The sequence below is a fragment of the Anopheles coustani genome, chromosome 3 (genome assembly GCF_943734705.1).
Source record: "Anopheles coustani chromosome 3, idAnoCousDA_361_x.2, whole genome shotgun sequence".
Taxonomy (NCBI): Eukaryota; Metazoa; Arthropoda; class Insecta; order Diptera; family Culicidae; genus Anopheles; species Anopheles coustani.
In genome coordinates this window covers 37,029,341-37,053,654 of record NC_071288.1, presented here as the reverse complement: position 1 = coordinate 37,053,654, position 24,314 = coordinate 37,029,341, and the positions used below count along the sequence as shown (strand labels likewise).

At 42.6% G+C, this 24,314-nt stretch overlaps 1 protein-coding gene across 4 annotated transcripts; it reads left to right on the top strand.

The window, feature by feature from the left end:
• Positions 1–8,434: 8,434 nt before the first annotated feature.
• LOC131259285 (acetylcholine receptor subunit alpha-like 1) lies at positions 8,435–22,364 on the top strand. 4 transcript variants are annotated; one of them, XM_058260739.1, is made up of 8 exons: positions 8,435–8,623; positions 13,249–13,293; positions 19,321–19,430; positions 19,848–20,028; positions 20,121–20,581; positions 20,658–20,881; positions 20,967–21,226; positions 22,161–22,364. In XM_058260739.1, exons 1-8 carry the CDS (start codon positions 8,435–8,437, stop codon positions 22,362–22,364), a joined length of 1,674 nt encoding a protein of 557 aa, XP_058116722.1. The 4 variants fall into 4 exon arrangements, with proteins under 4 accessions (XP_058116722.1, XP_058116723.1, XP_058116724.1 ...); XM_058260740.1 differs by having other exon boundaries at positions 20,967–21,230; positions 22,165–22,364; XM_058260741.1 differs by having other exon boundaries at positions 20,658–20,901; positions 21,029–21,226.
• The last annotated feature ends 1,950 nt before the right edge of the window (positions 22,365–24,314 follow it).

Sequence of the window (24,314 nt, the reverse complement as noted above, 5' to 3'; positions counted from 1 at the left end):
AGAGAGTAATCACGACAATTATCATTACTTATTGCTTATTAGCGCTCACCTTATTACATAAGACTTCAAATTAATTATTTCATCAAATTTTCTCTTGACTGCATATTAATTTATTGAATCTGAAAAAGGACTTTCAACTTTGAATTATTTAATTCAAAGATCTAAACTCTGACATACATTTTGATTGTTGCGCTTCACTTATATAAACACCGAGAACTTCGATCAAGCATATAATTTATTAAATAAATAAATAATTGTTCATGCAATTAAAACTCCCTCAACGAGGAGCTGTATTGATAAGTTATCAGCCAAAAAGCGTTTTGTTGTCAGGTGCAGCGTTCGGAAAAGTTCTACCACCGCAGAGCTGTAGCGCAAAGCCATTCAGCTCTGGCGCACATTTTAGATTGAAAAATCGTGTTCTGACGATGGAAAATATTTTCCTTACCCCCTCTATCCCTAACTCACCCCTCCCGTCGATGGAAACAACTTTTCATTCTTGTCACCCCGAAACTGCGGACCCAAGCGAACGCAAGGTGGCACCGTGCTGACGTTCTCGTTTTCCCCAACTTTTCCCAAGCTCCGTCCATCGGTGCGCCAAGTGGACCCGAGTGGAAAAGCCAACCGAACCCTTCATAGCGCGATGGATGGCTGGAAACATTTTCATTTCGGCCATAGCGCTCGGTTCGCTAACTTTCCAGCCACGATTGTGCCGCCGATGGTGCCGGTCGGTTCCGCTTCACGACTGTTCCAGTCACTCACATTCGATGATTTATGACCGCTTAACGAGTATCACGCACGAGCGGACATCCTCGGGAACCGGGCGTGCCCCGGGAGACCGGTGGCTTCCGGTCCGAGGTGCGACGGTGTCGGGCGGGTCTCATATCGCAGCACAACATTCTGCTGTGCCGCCGTTCTCGTGGGACCCGGCCCCCGAACACATCGCCTTGACTTCAGCTTGACTGCGAAGCATTTTTCCATTTCCTATCTATCCCGCGAAGGGACCTGACCTGGCGAATGTTTGTATTCTCGGTGGTGCAATATTTTTCACCTCGGCCAACACAAGGTGGAGTCAGTGGAGACAGTGTCGATGTCGTAGCACGTCGGTTGACTCCTTAACAGGCCGCCACTCTTGCATTCTACCGCCTTAACCCGTCCCGTTTGACTTTTGCAGGCAGTTCGGTGCTCGTGTCTTAATCGTATTTCGAAGACACGGGCAGGCAGTTGGTCCGCTTCCGTTACAGGGCATCGGACAGCAGAACGCTTGCAAGAGACCCGCTATGTAGTGGAATCGCTTCGCAAATTGTCTTGGGCAAGCTGTGGCATCAATTCCGAAAGTTTTATTTGTTCTCGTAGCTGGCATGTTGCTTGCGGACTCTATTTGTTTCCCGGACAGTTACATGTGTCCATGGAGGTGGCTAAATGTGGTTGGGTTTCCCATTTATGTCTTGTGAGAAAACACAACTATATAAGCAAGTCAGGCAAAGGTTAGCAACTATTCTTCTTGTCTTTTAGTGCCACTATATTTTGTCTGTCTTATTTGGTTATCTTTTCATGTAAGTTATCTTTTCTTGTTTGCCTGCTAACTATTTGGTATTTTATTGATGATAGCTCATTTTGACGAAAAACTTTTCGTTTTATAATATGAAATATTACACTCAATTGTACATTTTTATGTGATTTATTATTTTAATTCTTTTCGATCGCAATGTTTTACGTAATTCTTCCATTACATAACACCAATTTTGGAAATTTAGTTCATAAATTAAAAACTGTATTTAAATAAAAATCACAGTACACAATACACACTTACGTAATACATGTCTTTAATAAATTAAACAAAAGTAGTTTTGTTTTAGTTAATTTGAAGCAATACACATGAAGTGGGAAAAGTATATTAAACTAGCTTGCGCCCCGGCGTTGCTCGGTGAAGAAGAGGTTGAGAAAAGAATTATGGTTTTACTCTTTACTTGAAAGTTCGATTTAATTTAAGAGTAACAATAACGGCATATTTAAATTGTTTGATATTTTATCAATTCCCCCGTGATGTATAAACCTTGTTGCAGCTATGGTTGATACACCTTGACATTTGTTTAAATGCTTGTTTTGTTTGTGTTAGTAAGTGAGTTTAAATTGTAAAATTTAGATGATTTTATCAAAAACTGTGAACAAACAAACCTTCAACAACATCTGCAGTGCTTAAACTACATGTGTGAAAAGTTTCAGCTTTGACAGTTCAATATTTTTCGAGTTTTTAGTGTACATAGAACTCCATACATAAAAAAAAGCTAAAATATGTAGTAGATTGCGTGTTACTTTTGATCTTTAAAACAATTATGTTATAGAGTATAATACATAAACAGTGTGATTGTAACAAAAACACAAATTGATAAAAAGAACCCAAAGGAAAGATAACGAAATGATGGACAAGAATAATGGGCCGTTGTTTTTCGTGCCGTTCAATACATTTTCTTGAATGCATGAAATGTTTTTTCAAGAATCGATATTTGGATGCGTACGGGAAAGAAAGTGCCAGGATCACCAGCCACACGGCCAACGAATCGGAACTGCACCAAAATTGATATTAAACGCTTTTCTGGCGTTTGTGTTACGATGATTGGTTAGGCCGCTCCGTTACTATGCCAGAATTTCGTCGGCTGGAGATACCAGTACCACCGCAGAATACACCACCAAGACGCCCTAAGCGTACTGTTTGCACAACGATTAATCGCAGGAAAAATGATGATTCATCATATCCATCCCCGGAGATCTGCTTCCTCATGCAGCGGGGATTGTTCCCGCGTCGATCGGCTGTCGGGAGTCGTTACCCTGCATGCTTCGTTATGATGTAACAACCGAGCTGGCCGCCACCTCCCCACCTCCTGCATTGCCCCGGGAAAGCCCAGCTGAAAGGAGGCATGTTTGCGTCTAGCATGAAGATTGTTACGCCTCCGCAGGAAATGTCTGCTTTGATTTAGCCCTGCGGTCCCTAACCAACCGTGACATGTACTTCATTCGACCGCCCCGGTATGAGGTGCGCTCGACGACGGCTTCACTAGCTCAGCCGGCTTTCGTTTCGTTTTCGGTTTCCCTTTTCCGCCGGTTCCGTGGCACTATCGCGGCCGTGTCGTTATTAATTATGAACACGCGATTATGCCCGCTTTTTCGCTCCGTCAATACCTTGCAAAGCCCGTTCCGGTTGTTAGTTTATGGGTACGATAATAAGAAAGAGGAGCAGGAGGCGGCAAGGGAGGAAAAAAATGTACCTGATGATATTAAGATTTGTTGAATAGTACATGATATTTGACAGGCATTATACGCTGGTCGCCGAGGCACGGTTGATTGGAGGCGACATAGAACGCGACACCGCTTTTCGCCGGGCCCTGGCTTGGCATGTTGGTTCTTTTCATGTGACATGGTGCGTCCTAACGGGTCGACAAAGTTCAGTAAAAACGTTCTTGCACATATCTTTTACGGCCGAGGGAAAATAAGTCCTGCACCGTTGGGAATACCTGCTCACAGCGATAAAGCTTCTTTTAGCAAACATTTCCGGTTCTTTGGTATACAAGCTATGGGAAGGCAGGTATGTTCTGAACCAAACGTGAAGAATCAATATTGAATATAAAGCTTATTAGTTGTTACTTTAAATGAATGATAAATTTACTAGAGTAAGCTCTTTGCTTGTCAGCCTTTACGATGCAAAAATCTATTTCTATCTAATGAAAAAAATGATTTCTATCTGCCGTTGGATTGACCTATTTCGAAGAAGACAATTTCTATAAAATGATGCTTAGATGGAGACTCACAAACTTTACCATGGAATTTGTGAAGCAAGCACATGCACAATGATATTTGACACACGTAACTCAGAAACTACTGTTTAAATGCTAGAAAAACACATTAACAAACAAATAAAACTTATTATTTTGTTCAAACGATTTTTATGATTGAAATTAAACGCATCATTTAAGATAAACCATGGGGAACCAACGATATTCATCATTTGAAACATTTGTCACACCTTGAAAGACTAATAGTTGGCCTTACACCCATACGAGCGAGCAAGCAACAGTTTTCAACAAGTTGCTTGTCGAAAAACTTCCTTACACGGCCCGCGGCGGCGAACCTTCTGTTGGAACTCGATTCTTTTCCCCCGAGGGGGGTTTTCTGCGGTTGGAACTGGCGGAAACAAAAACCGATCGAATCTAGGTATGAATTCTCACTCAATCACCCGGCAACCCGTCAACCCGGGAGTGGTTGAATTTGCGGCTGGTTTCGTTCGACACTTGTTGAGCGTCGTATTCTGTTGCCTCAGAACGTAACTTTCACTCGTTGACATCATAGTCTTTTTTAGCCTCTGTTGGACTGGTTTGTTACCACTTCTGGTTTGTGTTTTACTCGTGTTAGCCGTTCCTTGTATTGCATACGTTGTAAACCGCTTTTCGATTGGCGAGAAAAATTGGTTATATGTTTCCCCTGAGGCTGATATTTTCTTTTCCTCTTCTTGTATCTATAGTCCTGAAAAATGTAGCGAATGATGGATTGATGCACAAACATGTGAATAATAAGCACGGCTTCGTGATATTGTGCCCCTAGGATATACGAGATAAGTGAACCAGGATTTGCATATTTATATACATTCTGTTTCTTCTTCTTTTTGGCCTAACGTAACCCCTTTATTTATATATAACATATACGTATGTTTATGCTTCATCGTCGGAAAAGAAAGTCGTTGATGTTTTAGTTTTATCCTAGGTAAATGTGAAATCTTATTCATGTTTGTAGTAAGTTAGCGTTTTTGTTTCATCAAAACAGATGTTGGAAAATATAGAGTTATTTGACGAAATAAATAGAAAAGTTTTAAGTTTACCAGTTTTCAATACTTAAATTCCTGAGATTTTCTTCAAGGAATACCAAAAAAAAAAGTGTACAATACTAAGCAACTGCTTATTTTAATTATTCATACTTGATATTACTAAACTATTGTCATAAATGTGAAACAAAATACTTAATTGAAATTATTAGTCAACATTTTCTATAGCGCTCAACCCATTTCAATCCAAATAAACAGAACTCATGTCCTTATAATTTTACAATTCATTGTATTTATTTTATTCCAAATATCTCCAGTCGTGTAACTTAAATGGAAAATAATGGGGATTTTGAAGCAGGCCTGTAAAGTATCAAAAAGCAAACATTTTTGAAATAAGAACTGTCACCGCTGGGAAATAAGAAGCTATTTTTCTTTGTTACCAAAACCACGTTCCCTGAGTTTTCACAGAATGTTATAACGCGCCTAATTGATAGTACGGGGCATCATTCGCGGAGTGTAACAACGCACCCGACACACTCCGGTACCGGTTTACCGATTCTTCGGAAACGTAGCTACAACATTCACCATGCTCAGTGCAACCGCCGAACACGTGCCGGATCCATTTCAAATGAGAATAAATTTGCGTAGCAATTATGCCGTATTTGAGCGTAATTCGGCACCGGAAACGGTGTCGCTCATTCGTCTCGTTGTGGATTTTCCTGAAAAGCGGGTTGGATCGAACGGTGGAGGTCTTGCAAGAATACGTAGAATCTGTAGGATTGTGTTCATGTGGTTGCGCGCTTTGCAGGGATGCACGTGAGCACACATTCGCGACCGATGGTGTGCTTTTCGATTCCATCAAAATCGGGCCTCTTCCCTAATCCTGCACCAACTTAATGCGGCCCGATCGTGTGCGCTTACGAACGTGTGTCTCCGACGGCAACTTCACAACTTTCTCCATCGAAAGGATGAAAGCCGCACCTTATCCCGGTTCTCGACGGGGGGAATTGCTCCCACATCTCGCACGATGCTGTCGAGCGTGTCTTCTTTAAAAGCCACACCCAGCGCGCGGAACGGCGCAAGTGTCGAAATGGCACCATTTTGGAAAAGCGAACGATCCCCCCGCCCGTACCCACGTCGCAGCCCATCGACAATGCCTCCGGGGAGTACCTCGGAGCCCCGAAAATAAGGGAAAATTAACGACTTGCTCACGCGCGGAACAATGATACCATCGGTTGCTGGCATCCAGCGTTGATGCATAAATTGGTGGATTATGCATGGAATAAATAATTATCTGTTGCGGTACCTAGGACGATCCGTTGGGAGTGGGTGGGCGCTTTTTCGAAACTGTGCCAAACCGGCGTTGCAAAAATAATATGAGAACGAGCAGTTGTGGATGCATTAGTGGTAGCGGAATGAATTCATCCGCGCGCGGATGAAACCCGTGCAACATGCATGTGCTCCGCGAGCGGAATGTAATGAAACGAACACGATTATGCGCCTTTTTAAGGATAGCATGTGCAACATTCAACCACCCCGGCACACAAACATTCGCAGTAATTTGATTTAATTACCCTCGCCCTGGCCCATCGCTCTCCCCCATTGAGTCGTGGTCGACGTGTTTACTGGCGTTCTGCTGGGCACGATGGGAAAGATCGTTGACCGGTTTGTTTATGCCCGTGCAGAAATACACCGGGCATGATTAACAATGTTGCGGTTTTGGGTCGGTTAGGGAATGAGCAAAAATGAATACCGAAATCGTAATGCAGTACGTAATGCTCAATTGGGTGCTAATGACGGCCGGTGGAAATTAATTGCTAAAAGCTTTGGTGCATCCGCAAAGCGTTGGATTGGTACTTGGATTGCTCCCAGTAGTTTTCGCTGTATAGCATAAGTTGGTCTTGTTTATGTTGATTAATACAGTCTGCTCAAATTTGTTCCTTACGTTATGGCATTTCGCAAAATTAAACAATCAAATGTTATTGCGTATCAATAGAAAGCATGTGCTTAAGCATGTTAAAAAGGAATGTGCTTCATTCTAATTTAACAACTGTGGCCGAATACGATTGATCTGGAATAGTTTTTTGAACATATATGACCTAAAACAACACATCAAGTTTCTTCCTTATCTTTAAAACCGTTTACTAAGGTCTTTACAGACTAAAGGTAAGTATATGTTGTATTTTGTCTTGCCTGCTCTTTCGACTAAAGCGCGTTTTTATAAGTTTGATCGTGCATTAAACTTGTTGTAAATGCAAGATAAATAATTCAATTGTATTTCGTGTACTTGGGAGCTATATCGCAAATTTGAAGCCTAACCGCTGCTAAACTTGAAAAATCGCTGTCGTTTCGTTATTTTGAACAGTTCACAAAAATAATATAATAATGTTTTAAAACGGGATCGTCCCCTTTTTATAGATTTGTAAAATTTTAGTAACACAGTGGTTACTGCTTAATTTTGCCAACATGCGACAATTCATGCCTGAATACATTTTTAATTAACTAGTGCCTTCAATCCACTCATTATTGAATTTAATAAATACTAGCTTGTCGCCCCGGCGTTGCTCGGCGAAGAAAAATTTGAGAAAAGAATTATAGTTTTTTCCCTGTACTCGAAAGTTTTACTTCAATTTGATAGTTGCTATAACGTAATATTTAAAATTGTTGATATTTCATCAATTTCACCGTGTTGTTAAAAACTTTATTGATGAATGTACCTTGACATCTGGTATTGTCACTTTCATTACAGTAGTGGACAGCGATGCATACATACTTGGGCTGATGTTTATTTTCATTAGTGCCATGTATGAGCCATAAATTAGAATAATATTAATGAAAACCCTTCAGTTCCTACGATTAACTATGGTTCTTTAAAAAAAAACTACTGAAAACTGTAGATAATGTTTGCTACCAAAAAATTACACATGTGGTTTTGAAAGCAGAGCACAGATGTGTAGTTCATATCAAAATATATTAGTTAAAAGCATACATTAGTGGCCTAGCGATGTAATTTGAAGGTTGAATGTAACAAAAAACTCGAAATGCGCAACAAAAAACTCACAATAATCCAAGTTTCTATGACATACGAGGTTCGACTATTCCTCCAACGTGTTGCTTCTTGTTAAGTCACACTGGTTTTTACTTGTTATGCATAATAACTGCTCTTTTCGTTTAAAATAAATAAAAATAAAAGCAAATTTGAGCCAATTTTCATTGCGAGTTCTGCAAGGTGCTAAAGAACGGGTTAAACGAAATTCATGTGGTTTTGTCTTGATAATAAAACTGAAACTATGCTTTACTGTACACATTTTTCCATCAGTCGATTTAAACAGCGCGATTATTATTACTGCATTTGAATAATGAAAAAGTCTATATTTATTATAAACAAATTCTCCAGGACACCACAGAATTTCATAAATTTTACATGATTTCATATTGTTTTAAGAAATTGTATTTTAAGAGTTGTATTTCCTAGATGTTCATTTAGCTACACCTGTTAATTTGACTTCTACATCAACAATCTAATTCTTATTGTCACGTTTATTGACTGGTAGCATGCCTTTATGCAAGACACTATATTTTTCCTCATTCTAACTCTCTTTCTAGGGGTGGACCTGGCCTAAGATGGGGAGCGTGCTACTCACGGCTGTGTTCATAGCGTTACAATTTGCTACCGGCCTGGCCAACCCTGACTCAAAGCGTTTATATGACGACCTGCTGAGCAACTACAACCGACTGATACGGCCCGTGGGCAACAACTCCGATCGTCTGACAGTCAAAATGGGTCTACGACTCTCCCAGTTGATTGATGTGGTAAGTTTTCCGTTGGACCAACAGGATACTTTGCTGAAAGGGGAAATTACGACGGTAGCACCTGAGGCGGCAAGCGAAAGAGACAGTGCGTGCTGCGGACCCGTTACAGGCGCCTGCTGGTCTCCCCATTACTCAAGATACTTGCCAGGGAATTCTAGTGCAGCTGTATCTAGCGATTCATCATCATTAGCGTAATATAAGCTATGGGAACTGGATCCCAGGAAATTCGGCATCCGGAGATCCGGTGAACGTCCAGTCGATTCGGCTGAATGGACAGCATTATTTTTCATGCAACTTACTCTTGGTTACGCTGACGGTTCCGTCGTCGTAGTGGTTCGGCTTTTTTTCCCGTTCCGCACCTTTGTCTACATTTTTTCACCGAACATCATAGAACGGAAGCTGTAAGGGGTCTTCACGAGGAGGTTGTGAAGCCCGAATGCCCGTTCGGCTTACGTCATTGTCCGGTAAAGACCCACCCATGGTCAAGCCAGCCAGGCAAGGAAGCTTCCCTCATTAAGTGAAACGAGTAATTAATTAGAGGGTGGCAAAGTTTAGTTTTTAAGTATGGACATTAAAAATAATTACGCTCCTCTCGAGCGTACCAACTCTCGAGCGAAACCGATGGGAAACTGGATCCGGGCGTACAAATCGGACACATATACCGGCGCGGACCGTTCGGATGAGTAACAGATGGTACCGATATTGCCATGGACAAAGTTTGATGCTTGCTTTTGTTTCGTACCTCGGTTCGATGGAGGAACTCTGGTTGACTTTTACACCGGGTCTTCTGCTACATCCGTTGTACGAAGAGCTGGTAATTGATCAGCACACTCTTTTGGAAGTGGAAAAACTGAACAGGACGTGCATGTATGAGGGTTAAGAAATGACTCAACAATGGCACGAATTTCCTTGTGCATCGAATAGTCAATTTAATTACATTTTAGATAACTGTTTTTCGGAAGTGAGAAGTAGCAGCAAACAAAAATCTTGATGTTAGAAACATTAAAATTTTCGGAAAATCTTTTGGGGTAAGTACTGTCATAGTGTTGATAGTACCAATAGTAGTTGTATTGGAATAAAACCATAGCTCTACGACAAAATAAATACAATAGCGAAATTTGTTTGAGTATAAAATGTTTTTTGATCTTCTACGGAGTGTTCAAAACTTATAGGTCAATTTTCTATCTTTCTGTCGCGGACCCTAGTTTCCTACAGATTTCCTGAAGCCTGTAAATCACTGCAAAATGCAGTGGTCTATGAGGCTAATGCATTGCTCTATGACCAAGATGCATTGGTTAAACAGAAATGCAAATACAGTTAAAATATAATCAGTCTTATCCGTAGTTTTCTGTACTACCATTACTATTGGTACACTATACCACAACTGTAGGAACCATACCACCATTATTAGTACGTTGACTGTCAAGCGTTATGAACACATTTTTTAGTACACATCTTTTGTAATAAAATTTGTTTATAACATTTATCAAACCGACGGTTTTCGAAGGTCAAGCATATACTTAGCTTCCCAAAGAATTATTTTTCAATGATAGCATATGTTGCATTTTCATCATTTATAGGTCAAAACGATTTAAAACTAATGACAGCTGGCTATCAAAAATGATAGTTACGGTAAAAATACATGTTTTTCAGAAGAATAATGGTGTTTCAAACATGGTTTCTATAAATCTGTAAAATTTTGAGTTTTTGACATTTTTTGATGTAGTTTACACATCATATTGTGAGTGATATAAGCCACTGTTGCTACCATTACCCTTCATAGTCATTACGGAATTATTTTAGTTTAGTTTTCCGATGTTTTTAGTTCAACGATACTCGATGAACAAACCGTTACTTCGTTTCTTTAGTTTGATAGTTCTCGATATAAAATCAGCAGGCCAACAATTTTCAATCTATCGTTGTGGAATATGTCACTACTACTCTCCTTGGAGAGAGGCCAAGTTCTTCTATGGATGGCAAGCTACATCAAAGTCGAATCCACTGTTTAGCGTCTAGACAGAAGTCCCTTTTTCGGTGTGTGGAAAATAAATTTCTTTCTTGATTAATTTTGTAAAAATAGTTCGAATAATATCATTCTCTTGACTTTAGGAACTGAGTACTAAAGCAACAACAAATATTCTTGAGACCACACAAAAACACCAAAAGCATTTTAAGCAAGGTGATTTGTTTAAAATTGTTCAAAAACAGAATGAAACCTAGAATACTACTGACCCCTACTAAAAATGTTGCTTTGTCAATAACAAACCCGCGTCCGAACGGTTTACGATGCAACGTTTATCGAGTTCGCACTGTTTGTGCTGCCCAAGCGCGTCCCTTGGTTTTTGGAGTGGACAAAACAAAACACCAAACAAGGACTGAACATCGTGTCCAGCCGTCAGGAGTTTTGCGAGATGGCAATCGTCGACAGCTGGCGAAGGAATAAATTCTAAAGTGTCGCAAGGAGCGAAACCCGGGCAACAATTCCGGATTACTTCGGCATCATTGTCACCCCGCTTCGTCGGGGACGGTTTATTATTGCTGAGCCCAGCTGCCGATGAGCCGATTTTCCCAGCCTTTCCTTCCCAGGGCTCAATTCCCCCGAAGGTCCGCTCGCTCGCCAACCGGTCGTTATCGACGGTCGATACCGAAGCCGTCCCGAGTGGATCAGACCTACTTCCAACCGCGTCCCAACCACCGTCGATGCTCAATATCTTATAAATTTTAAAAACCATCGCCGGTGATTTGATTTGCAAATCAATCCGCCAGGCATTTCCACCGTAGTTCGTGTTACCGAAGCGAAAGCCTTCTCCTTACGAATGGCCTGCCGACCATAAACGGAAGGGAGGTTTTGCTTTCATTCCGTTTTTTTCACTAACCCATACTGCTGTTCCCTGTTCCGTCGGTCTTTTCGGTCAGCTCTCCCGGGGCCGCACCCTTCCTGGATCCTGCTTTACGTGCAGCCGCTCCGAACCGCAAACTCATCGCTGCTATAATATGTCTCCTCTATGGCAGCAGAATTCCGCTTCATCTGCCGTTTTCCATCGATGGCTATTCGCCTTTTGCGCTATTCCGCTGGGTCCTGTTCAATTTTCCCCACCGTCGGAGACGGGGGACGGAAGAGGTTGGGGGGGTGTAGATCGATCGGATGCTTCCGGTTCGTCGGGCGGTCAACAGATTGCCCTTTCCGCGCGCACCCTGGGACGGCGGCAAAGTGTTCAATAAAATACGAAAATCTTCCACCATTTGATGGGGCACTTCACCGCAACCGGTCGCTGGAATGTTCGGACGCGGGATGTGCTTCGGTTCGCTTTTGATGTGCGATGCATGCATAAAAGTAATTTACGGTCCCTCGCTTTGCGCTCTCTCCGTGCGCGGGGAGGGCAGAAGACGAAAAAAAAACCCGGTCGGCGCAGGGTGGGAAAGCATGTTTTAATGCCATTTTGGGTTTGTAAAGTAAAGAAATTGCATCGTTTCTAGACCCGTTTGTTTTCGCACCAATTTTCATTGCGCCGATCACGGCTCGCGTGGCCTTATTGGTTCCTGGGAAATGGGAAGCTATCAAGTGAAAACAACCACTTAAAAAAGTTAATAAGATTGAAAAGGACTAAAGGAAAGCGGGCGACGTTCGATCCAACATTTTTTTCACAAATTTTCTTACCCTGCGTTGTTCACTAAGAAGAAACCATACAATTTTTATCAGATGTAGAATTGTATTTCAAGGTCCGTTGAGAGTTCGTGTGAAGTTTGTTAAAGTATCCAATTTAAATAAAAATTGGCGACGTGTTCATTTAACAACTAAAATAAAATAAGAATCCCTTGGATGATCTTATTTACTTGCGAGGATTATTAAACTTTTTCCCAAACAATTGTATTATTCATTCTTGACGTTGCGAGTCCATCTTCTGGAACATTTCTTTTTTGTTTCGCTGTCACTTACACTGCACCGAGAAAACAAATTGGAAAGTCCTTCCCACTTTAGTAACGCACTCATCCTTGGGAGGAATTTTCTTTCATTTCACCTCTGCTGACCCGTGCCTGCCTTGCCGCAAACTTTCTCGATTTTTCCTCACTTTAGAAGCCAAAAGACACCGACCGTTCCGAATGCTCGAATAAATTAAGCCCTTTCGAATTCGATCCACTCGATTGCTCGAGAGCGGGAAAGTCTCCGGTGTTTCTTTTGGTTTTTTTCTACCAAACCTTTGCCACGTGCGAAACCGGTCCGGGACGAGCGTGGGAGAGTAGTGTGGTAGTTCGGGGATTGATTTACTACCGAATACCGTAGCCCCAAAACCCAATCCGTCTCGGGCGGTGAAAACATTCCAACCGTCCTCCAATTGGAGTTCGTCAATTTGTATGCTAATGATTGGAAAGTGAATTATAAAGAAATTTACCAAAACCAAACTTCGTGTCGATCGAAGGCGACCGAACTTTTTGGCTCGCCGGTCGTCCGCAAACTAAGACCATTTTCGTCCCGTTCGACCTTCCTACTCCCCCTCATTTTTATGTGCACTGCGGGCAATATTACGCAAATATATCTTCGGTAGAGCTGGAGATCTCCCAAAACGAATCACCATCGCAGTGAACCTTTCTCTCACGACGTTCTCTTTTTATTCCTGTCTTTTCAGAATCTTAAAAATCAAATTATGACAACAAACGTGTGGGTAGAACAGGTAAGTTTACTTTGGCATATTGCGCCGATGGAGGCGAAGGAAACTATTTGCCTTTCTCAAAACTTTTTCCCATTCCCTTCTTATGTTTGTAAATCGTTCGTGAATGGTCATGCTTGACTGCTTTTGATTGCTCTTTATTTATGCGCAAATTTTATTTGACTAAGAATGACAGACTCGTGTGCGTGCTTAACACGCTGGACACGTTCTTGCATTGGCACGTTAACTTTTACTCGAAATGTCTCACAATTCAAACTTGCCAAAAAGTATCAGCTGCAAAATGCTCAGCGGACATCCTTCGAAGAATAAATCCCGACAGTTGGGATTCGTCGCTCGCATCATCCGGCTGTAATCGTCCAAAAGTCCGTCCTTTAAAGGGTATCTAAGAAACGGGACGAAGCGGAGACAGATGGAATAAATTCGTCCGGCAAATGAAATATAGACTGCTCCGTCGGCAAGATGCTCACGTGAAAATGACCCGCAGTATATCAACCGTCATCGACCGTCCCTTGGGTGGTAGAAGGTTGCGTGCCTCGCAAATCGAACGCAGCAAGCACTCCTTCATGTGGAAGCCGAAGCTGAAATAGACACGAACGGAAAAGGGGTAGAGCCCAGTGACTGGGAAGGTGATTTTTCTTGCCGACAGACAACTCACAAGCTAGGGATCGTCGTCTCGAGGTGGTCGTAGAGGCTGCGCCGGTCTCGATAGTGATGGAAATGTTCCCACCCACGGTGGTGACTAATGTTGAGATGGTCGGCCGCGGCCCAGAAGGATAGTTCCTCGTCACCTTCGTCGAGCACTTTACCCTTCGCCAGCGATCGCACCCGCCTGATGGATGATGGGTTGTGATAGTACAGCCGATCGTTTCCGGTTGTCTCCCACAGTTTGCTTTTCCACCATTGGTACGCACCGGGACGCACCGAGTAGAGAGGCTTTTGGGCCGTACTGGTGGGTGCGTAGTGGATGGGTGCCCAGTCGGTCCGATCATTGCTCCAGCTGGGTGGAACCCATGTGTTCGGGTGCTTTGCTAGATATTGGTTCACTTCCTGCTCCGAGAGCTCGTGAGCTGAGGACAGCGTAGTGGACGGTTTTGGCGTAGTCGTGGTTTCACTGGGGTACATTGCTACCGTTCCCAGCCGGAGAGAGGTCGCGTGGTACAGGTAGTCTGGCAGTGGGTGGTACATGTCCATTTCGCCCACCAGGTTGTAACCTCGCGGTGTCGAGAACATGGACCCTTTACCTCCAGATATGGTAACCTACGAACGATATACTTTATCAATGATTCGAGTTCGTAGCGTTTAGCTTAGATCACAGAATTATTGATTACAATAAAATTAGCTCCCGGAGGAAACAACAAGAATCGTTTCTTTCTAGACAATACACGCTGTTGGCTGGTCGATGAAGAGGTCTCATTCCTCCAACCTTCCAACTCACGGCACAGGAACACTGCCATCAGCAACCCGACGAAAATCGTTCGTCCAAAAAACATTTCGAGCTGAGGAAGAACGGTTCGTGACTGACAGCAAGTGTGAACACATTTGTTCTTGTCCCGCATTACGAACTGAAGAACTGGAAGAAAAACAAACATCAACTGGTGGGAGTTCACACTGTTTATTAAAAGAATTGACAACACGCGGCAACCGATTGTCATTCAAATTACTAGGCAACCGGTAATGTTCGGTGAAAGTTATCTCTTCCGTTAGGAAAATTTAAGTTTAGGTAAATATGAACTCATTCTCTGGTTGCTAGTTTTAAATTTTGAGTATAAGTTCAGTAGGTAAAGTAGAAATACGGTTTAATCTAAATATATTTATTTGACCACTCCAAAGGTTATTTCGTTGTTAGTTTGCTTTGAGGGTTTGACAACATGTAAATACTTCAACAGAATAAAGATGAGCTTCATTATGCTAGGACAGTTTAACATGAAATTTTCGGAAAAAAAATTATGCGACATGTTATCAATTAATCTTTGTTTATTACTTAAACTTTCAAAAGATTTTAAAAGCAATTTGAATAAGTTGTAAAAGAAAAAATCAAATATTTTATTGACTTGAACCAGATTTTGTGAATTCTAGATTACAGTTCGGATAAATAACTCGCCCATGAACATAAAAGTTGCAAATGTTTTGAGGAAAAAGGGACGAGAATGAAGGGCTGATGTTATACAAAAATATTTTTAAACACGAAAAAATAGTGAAATGAGTACCCTACGTGTGCAGAAAAGTAACACAGTTTCGCAGATCAAACAAATTTTGATCAGATGTTCAACGTATTATGCCTCTTAATGAATTATCTCCATAATTTCTAGTTCAGGAAGTGTAAAAGTTGAGGTTGTTCTTCAAGCGCTTGAATTTCTCATTTTGAAAGTGTACCGTATAGTTGTTTGTAAATAGATCTCCCATTCAATTACAAATAGGTAACCTTTTTCATATGTATTCATTTCATTTATCAATGATGCCTAACCCTGCAATAAACGTTTGTGCATCAACGCTTTGTTGGAACTTTTGGCTCCGTTCCAGAAACGCAACGCTTTCTAGGAAGCTATCGCAGGTCAACCGGACTATAAAGAGCACACACATATACCATCAAAATTAATGGCAAACATTCAAATATCAAACAAACGATAAAAAAGCCTTTAACTGCAGTTCGATACGTACAGCGAGGCCCAAAGCAGTTCGGTTCGTCGTTTGCGCAATTTAAAGGCTCAAACACTATTGTGCCAAAATATAATTTTGTAAGCGTTACTCGGACGGGGGTTGAGAGAAAAACGCATCATCCCGTAATGATCACGCACTGGGTGGTGGGCCGATGTTACATGGTAGGGATGGAAAAAAAAATTAAAAGTGTACCCAAAAACATAATGCTCGAGGGAACGGGTAAAGACAATGGCGGATGGCAAATAAAATACATGACGCAGGCTTCCGAACGCCATCAGGCCAATCGACAAAAGGCGGTGGTGTTAAATGGGGGTCGGCGGGGAGGCGAGTAAGTACATGAATGATACCGAAAAGCGATCCGAACGGGCTGCAAGCCATTAAAATGCAATAAACAGCGCCCATCCGGTGTCGTTAGCCTCGACCCCGGAGCCTTACCGCTTCGGCAAACAACCGTTCAGCAAACTCGAGCCATGCCCGTCGACCAGCGGACGCATGCCAATGCAGCACAACAGCACGACCGCAAGGGTCGCAACAGTAAACATTGCACAAATTTACGAGTCCGCCGGGCGATTCCTCTCAGCCCGCCGTGGTTTGTTTGTTTGGGTTCGAGGCACAGTGAAACGGGAACAGCTGCCATCATAAACGGGAAGCGGAGCCAAAAGTGCGTGGGACTCCCGGGGAACTCGTTCCGTTCGCGCCATTGCACGGACCGTTGCCGTTGATGGTTCACTGTTTCCGTCCACTCGCCGTTACGCTGCATTACGTCGAATCGGTTGGGAGATGGCTGCAGATGTCCCAAGTCCTGAAAATGCTCATCCATTGGCGTTCGGCGGTTGACATCGTGATCCCGGCTTTCGACGAACACATGCATGCCGCCCATAGTGGCCACAGTTGGCAACTGGGACTCATGGCGTAGGTAAATGCGATCGATTCCGGTTCACTCGTTTGCGGTTGATCACTTCCGGCGCGACCGGAAGGCAACCGCAGCAACGTCAATCAGCTGCTTCGTTCAACCGAAGAGGAACCTTCTTTACCTCGACTTGTGGCTTGCCTTTGCAACTGCTCCCCGCTACTTGACGTTTAATTTTCTTCTCTCCAACTGCTTCCCAATCCGACGGCATGCACTACTGCTTGGAGATCCTTCGAGTCTCCATCGCATTGATCTCCCGAGCTCGGGATGCTAAACACAAGAGTCAACCGCGTGCAGTGGCACAAACAATTCATAATTGAGCTGTCACCGGCAGTAAGACCGGTGACCACATGAAAGCTCCCAGATCTGGTTGACAACGGTTACGCTGTGTAGCTGCGGGTTCGGCTAGCACGCTCCGCTTTAAGCGTCAGAGAGGTGTCTCGTGAAGGCATAAGATAACAGAGGTAATCTAGCAGCATGAATGCATAAAGTCATTAGTGCGACTTTACTTTCAAACTGATACGACAAAACGTCCGAAGGGTGCCGAAATGCCTTCGACAAAAGAGAATTTGAAATAAATCAAGGATCAATAGCGAATTAGCCACACTGCGTTTGATAGTAGGGAGAAATATCGAAATATCGTCTATACTTTGCCAATAAGATTGGAATGTTTGTGTCTTACCTTGGTGTCTAGTTGAGAAAAATAAGAATACTGTACTGAATAATGAGAGCCAATTAAGCATTATCATTATTTCTTGCGTTTATATTATTTTAACTAAAGAGTAATCTGATGAAAATGGAAAAAGGGCTGGAATTGTTTCAAATAATCTCCATGTTGATGACAACGTATACTTTTTAAAGTTTGCAAAGCAAGAACGCTCGAGGTTTTATTTTTAAATTTCATTTCATTTCATCTATATTTAACAATGTTCGCCCTGTGGGATTTTAGTTTAATATTTTCTTCTAAGTTCTTTGAGTTTTCCTTAAGTTTAATGTTAAAACTAAAACTAAATAACAAACGAAAAAAGGGAAAGTAAAATCTTGCACGGGGCGGATTTTAGACTTTGCAGAAAATGCAGGTACATCGAGTGGCTATAAATATATACAAATACTATAAATATATATAAATACGATAGATACATATAACAGACAAAATAATACATCTAGAGGTTATGTAATGTCACGAATGGAAACAAGGCAAGGTTGACACTGCTGACATTCGTCAACAAGCCGGCGCAAACTACGATGTAGTTACACCGATTACACCGATTAAGGATTACGCCTACCCAAGGTAGGAGTATAAAAGCGGGATAATTCTAAAGGCAAACACCATTCAAGTTGTAAATCGATCGCCAAATAAAGCACTAAATTTGTGGCGCATCTACAAGCGACCAACATTTACTTTCGCGTAAAACGATTTGCAACAGTCTTGTTGTTTTGTTCAGGAGTTAAAGAATATAAAGAATAAGAAAGAATAAATAACAACAATAATAACATTATAGAGCTATATGTTGGAAAAGGGAAAAACAATTCTTTGCGTATTCGTATTTGATTTTTCTATTTGCTCAAATCGAAGACTAAGAGTTTTAAACTGTGATGAAAATGATCGATTCTCCATTTACTACAACAATTGCATCCTAGATCATACGTCTTCCGGTCTCCCATTTCTGTGATCCATGCAAGAACATTGTTTCTTAAAATAATTTGTTGCCTTCTGGAAACGTCGCTTTTTGATTAGAGCTTTAATTGTAGCTTTTATTCTATAGTCGCCGAGAACAGTGAAAACTTATAGCTGTTTTACCCTTTTCATTATGATGAAAAGATGAAAAATTGCTTAACTCGTAAAATTCTATCTTTATTTAATTTTACTGTTGATATATAATTTTAAATTATCACATGTGGACTTCTTTTCACGTCAACTTCAGTTTTGCGAATGCTCGTATTCAATTAAAAGAAATCATTTTTATTTGTTATCGCTTCATGCTTATATTGCTTGTTTATAAAAACTTCCATGCTTTTAAAAACATATTGCTAGTTAAAAATTGGGTTTGTTCTTTCCGAATTTATCAATGTAATGAATAGCACAATTAGTTTGTCTTCCGCTGAAACCCCACTCAACTCAATCTTAACGTTAAAAACGTAAAATTTTCTCCTTTAGTTACGAGTAAAACATTTTCACCGAAAACATGTAAAATAGATGGACAAATTGAAAGCTCCACCTGCCAGCTGCTCAACGACTACGATATGCCTAAATAATTGACTTTCCCTTGCATGTGTCCCAAAATCCCACTTAGTGCTGTGAATTGGAAATAGGCGCCCCTGGTTACTGCAAAAGATTAATCGAACCCATTTGCGCTCCTAATGCGCGCCTATTTGTGTGTCTGCGCCTGACAAACGCTGACTGTGCCTTCGCCAAACACTCACATCTTTTCCCGCCCTCTTGCCTTCGCTTTGCTTCGCAGGAATGGAACGATTACAAGCTCAAATGGAATCCAGATGATTACGGCGGCGTGGACACCCTTCACGTCCCATCCGAACACATTTGGCTGCCAGATATAGTGTTGTATAATAAGTAAGTGTCGATTTGTCGTTCTCGATGCGGGAACCCGGGCTCGAGGGGATGGGTTAAGGATGGCGTTTTTGTGTCGTCGGTGGGTCGTGGGAAAGTAGTTGATTTATGGGAAAAGCCCGTCGTCGGCACCGGTCACTGACAGGTGAACGATGCCCGGGCGATGGTGCAACCGGTGTGAATTTCCATCCAGACTCTCTCTTGGCAAAAGCCAGGCGTTACAAGAGTTCCGAATGGTGGAGTTTTTCAAGCACCACTAGAGGCCACGCCATCCACCGGCCGAATGTGTGCGTGTCCTGTGTGCCTTTGTGACACTGACAAACTCATCAAGCCGGGAAAAGCCTTCCACATTTTAACCCCGTTTTTCATAAAATGTTCACTCTTTCACTCTCTTCCTCTCCACGCGCGTACGGACTCCAGTGCGGACGGTAACTATGAGGTGACAATAATGACAAAAGCAATTTTACATCATACGGGTAAAGTAGTATGGAAACCACCTGCCATTTATAAATCATTTTGTGAAATCGATGTTGAGTATTTTCCATTTGACGAGCAAACATGCTTTATGAAATTCGGATCCTGGACATACGATGGTTACATGGTAAGTGTCGAGTGGCTCTCGCCAATATTGACATTCGATTTTCCCCTCCCCCCATCTATCCATCTCATGGTGCCACCCTCCCTCTCCCACAGGTCGACCTTCGGCATCTCCAGCAGACACCGGACTCGGACAACATCGACATCGGCATCGATCTGCAAGATTACTATATATCAGTTGAATGGGACATTATGAAGGTGCCTGCCGTTAGGAATGAAAAATTTTATAGTTGTTGTGAAGAACCATATCCGGATATTATATTTAACATAACGTTAAGGCGAAAGACACTTTTCTACACCGTAAACTTAATCATACCTTGCGTTGGGATATCGTTCCTTTCCGTGCTGGTGTTTTATTTGCCGAGTGACTCCGGCGAGAAGATATCATTATGTATAAGTATACTGCTCTCGCTCACCGTGTTTTTTCTGCTGCTTGCTGAAATCATTCCTCCGACGTCGCTTACGGTGCCGCTGCTCGGCAAGTATCTGCTGTTCACGATGATGCTCGTCACGCTGTCGGTCGTCGTCACGATCGCCGTACTGAACGTTAATTTTAGGTGAGCAAACGGCGGGACGGATCCACATCCCGGCCAGGATGTTAACGACTACCGCTTTTTACTTTGCCCTCGCCAGGTCACCCGTTACGCACAAGATGGCACCGTGGGTGCATCGAGTTTTTATAGAACTACTGCCTAAGGTTTTATGCATAGAGCGGCCCAAGAAGGACGACGATCCATCCGAGAACGAAGATCAAACGCCAACCGACGTGCTGACGGACGTGTTCCAGGTGCCGCCGGATGTGGAGAAGTATGTCGGCTTCTGCGGGAAGGAGTACGCCACGGACTTTGACATCCCCGGTAGGTTCCCTTGGCCACTTGCATGCAGCAACTGTTGGCATGATCTGATTTCTAACCAACGTTTCCGGTGTCCGTTGTTCTGTAGCACTGCCACCATCCCGGTTCGATGTGGCCGCGTCGGGCGGCGTCGGACCATGCTTCGGCGAGCCGCCGCTGCCAGCACTGCCACTGCCGGGCGGGGACGACGATCTGTTCAGCCCGACCGGCAACGGGGACATGAGCCCGACCTGCTGCGGCGATCTCAGCCCGACCTTCGAGAAGCCGCTGCTGCGCGAAATGGAGAAAACCATCGAGGCCTCGCGATTCGTCGCGCAGCACGTTAGGAATAAGGATAAGTTCGAAAGTGTAAGTTACAACTGCGAAAACTATGCTTCATTAATATGTCATTATTTTAACTGATCACGAAAAATTGGTTTTTATCTTATCTGTTTACTTAATGCCATTCAATTTTAACTAAATATGTAATTAATTTAATTTTCCTTACATGCTATGCTATGCCAAGTGCAAATACAATATGTTCACAAAGGTCACATAATGTCCAACAAACTAGTAAATAAAAAAGCTTGTTAGATTGTCTTTTTTCTCATGCTAAACGATTTGTCGAGTAATAAGAAAAAAATAGCTAAAAGAAAATAATCTACTGAATTTAAACAAATTTGAAGAACAACTCATGAAAGCAGGTGAACAAAATTCATGGCATACGAAATATGATTTTGATTTTACTGCCTGGTTTATTTTATATTATAAAAATAATTTGCGTTTTAATTCTTCAAAATGTATGAATATTTTGCAAAAAAAACATAAATGCCTCTCTAAAATAATATAAGTTAAACATACAGATTAAACCAAATATATCAATACTTCTGAGGCTTGAAGTTATTGGCTCTTAGTTTCGTCTTGGGGATTTATAATGTACCCACATTCTCTATTGAAATATGTTTTAAGATTTGTTTTGAATTCCTGAACTGAGATTACATATTTGTTTTGTGGAGGAAAGTCTTATGGCAGTTTCATAAAACCATTTTGGACAATAAAACTTGAACTTTAAAATCTTCCGACCTATCTTTAATCCAATGTAATCTTTCGTGATCTCGAACATTGAAAAAATTCACGTGACGTAGTTCATTTAATTATTTAGCTAGTGTTTGTTTTACGATAATTAGTATTAGATTTCAGATACAATAAAGTAATTCTAAAGCAGGAACGAGGAAAAAGCTAGGTATTTGTGAAAAATAATAACCCGACCCCCTCTGTTGCTTGCTTATTTTTTTCCCTGCAGATAGAAGAAGACTGGAAATACGTGGCGCTCGTGCTCGACCGCCTGTTTCTCTGGATATTCACGATAGCGTGCGTGATGGGCACGGCGCTCATCATCCTGCAGGCCCCGAGCCTCTACGACACCACGCAACCGATCGACGCGATGTACTCGAAGATCGCCAAGAAGAAGATGGAGCTGCTCAAAATGGGCAGCGAGAATGTATAGCATCCGCCCGGGTTCGCATCCGCCGTTTGGAAGTACATTCTGAACTGGATGCGAACCCTGGTCAATGAGGATGACCACTAAACGCTAATCAAGTCGCGTTCCTACCCCCCAGCAGGGGAAAGTCAAACAAAACAGCCAAACCAAAACAACACCGCAAAACCGCTACCATCCGGAAACGTCAACACTCGCACACACTGACACAAATGCACACACGTACAATAGACAACGAAATGGCCACGGTTAGCGTGGTCTGCTCCAGTGAAACGCCCTCGCCGGTCTCCGATAGATCTTATCTACGTGAGTTACACTTTTGTTACTGTCACATTCGTTAATGTTAGTGTAAGGGTATGCAGGGGGATAGGGGAGGACGGGCGATATAAGGGTACGAGGGAGCCTGATGCGGTAGCGGGTCGCTCCCTGGTGCATCCTTTAACCGATCCCGATCGGGATAAGCAACTCGCTCGACAAACACATTTACTCACGCGAATGCGACGGACGGATGCTTTCGATTCTTTTTATGCAAATCAGCGTCGATTGGGACATTAAGGCAAAGGGAAGACAAGAAATGTCCTAGTCCTCGTGGCTCCCAGTCTCCCGTAACGAATCCCCATGCAGCAACGGAGCGTTCGCCAGCGTTCGCCAGCAAGCAAGTGTCAATAACAATCAAATTAAGGTTAATGAAAACGGGGGCATCGTGCAGTCCGCTCGTTTATAAAGTATCGTACTGGGATAGAGAGAGAGAGAGAGAAAGATAGAGAGAGCGAGCGCTAGCGGAGGCGCCAAAACCGACCGCAGAAGTGATGAAAGTGTGGACTTTTTAGGTTGTTTGTTTTGTTGCTTTTAATTTACTCGAGAGTGCCAACCGCCAACTCATTGGAAGTTGCGAGCTCTCGACGTTAATTGCATCCCACGGGGGAAGCGAATGAGAATTAAGGGTAGAAATGTGAAGCCCCGTGAAGGAGCAGTAGTTTCTCCGAGCTAATGGTTCCGCACTCTAAGGAAATAAGACACTTGACGTGAAGAAGCGATAAAGAGATAGAGATGGAGTCGTTTTCATGGCGCACGTTCTACAAGACACGGCGATGTGTTGTGCAGGCGATAATAAGTAGTAAAATTTAACCCCGAAAGGAAACTGCAAATGGCCGCCCTCTTGCCACCGCAGCAAAAGGGGTGTTGTGATCTTCCCAAGATCGTTACAGTTTAATCAAGCCATCTGGCTGTCACACAGCGGCCCGACGGATTTGAACATCTTGTAGTTTATTTTTATACATATAAACACCTTCGTTATGGGACGGCATACACTTATATTCGATTGCTCTTCTTCGGAGGGTCTCGGTCCGTTCGAGCTCCCCGCGTGTTCTACGATCGAGTTCTGGCACCAAGTTAGTTGGCTTTCGAAATGTTGGGCCACGAATTCACCACTCCACCAACCGTTTCGAAGGTTTTATTGTTCCGTGCACATTATACGTAGAGAAACACACAAGAGTAACAATCCCCGGAGGAGACAAGGGTTGGGAAATATTTTTAAAAAAAATGTGACACTCGCGGCACTAACACACACACACTATAACTTTCAACTGCTTACCCCAAGTTCGCGTCTCAGAGTGCAAGCCGTGAAAACAAGTAGCAACGTTTTGTACTAGTTTAGCTAAATAAACAATTTTTTAACGATGTAAAAGCATGCCTGTTGGCTAGAGTTTGCCAACATATTCCGTTTCGATCGTTTCGGGGTGGCGCGAGCAATCCGGAGAATTGTTGCTTTATCCCTTTGTACAGCTCCGTTGACCGCAGAGGGTTAGCGTTTGTTATAGGTTGAGTTCTAGTTAAACGAAATAAGGGAAGGCGTGAAAGTGACGATGGAACGACATCGAGAACCGAACGGGGGCGATGGACATTGTTCTGGGAGGCAGTTGTTTTAGTGGATTATGTTTTTCTCGTCCACCTAAGGTG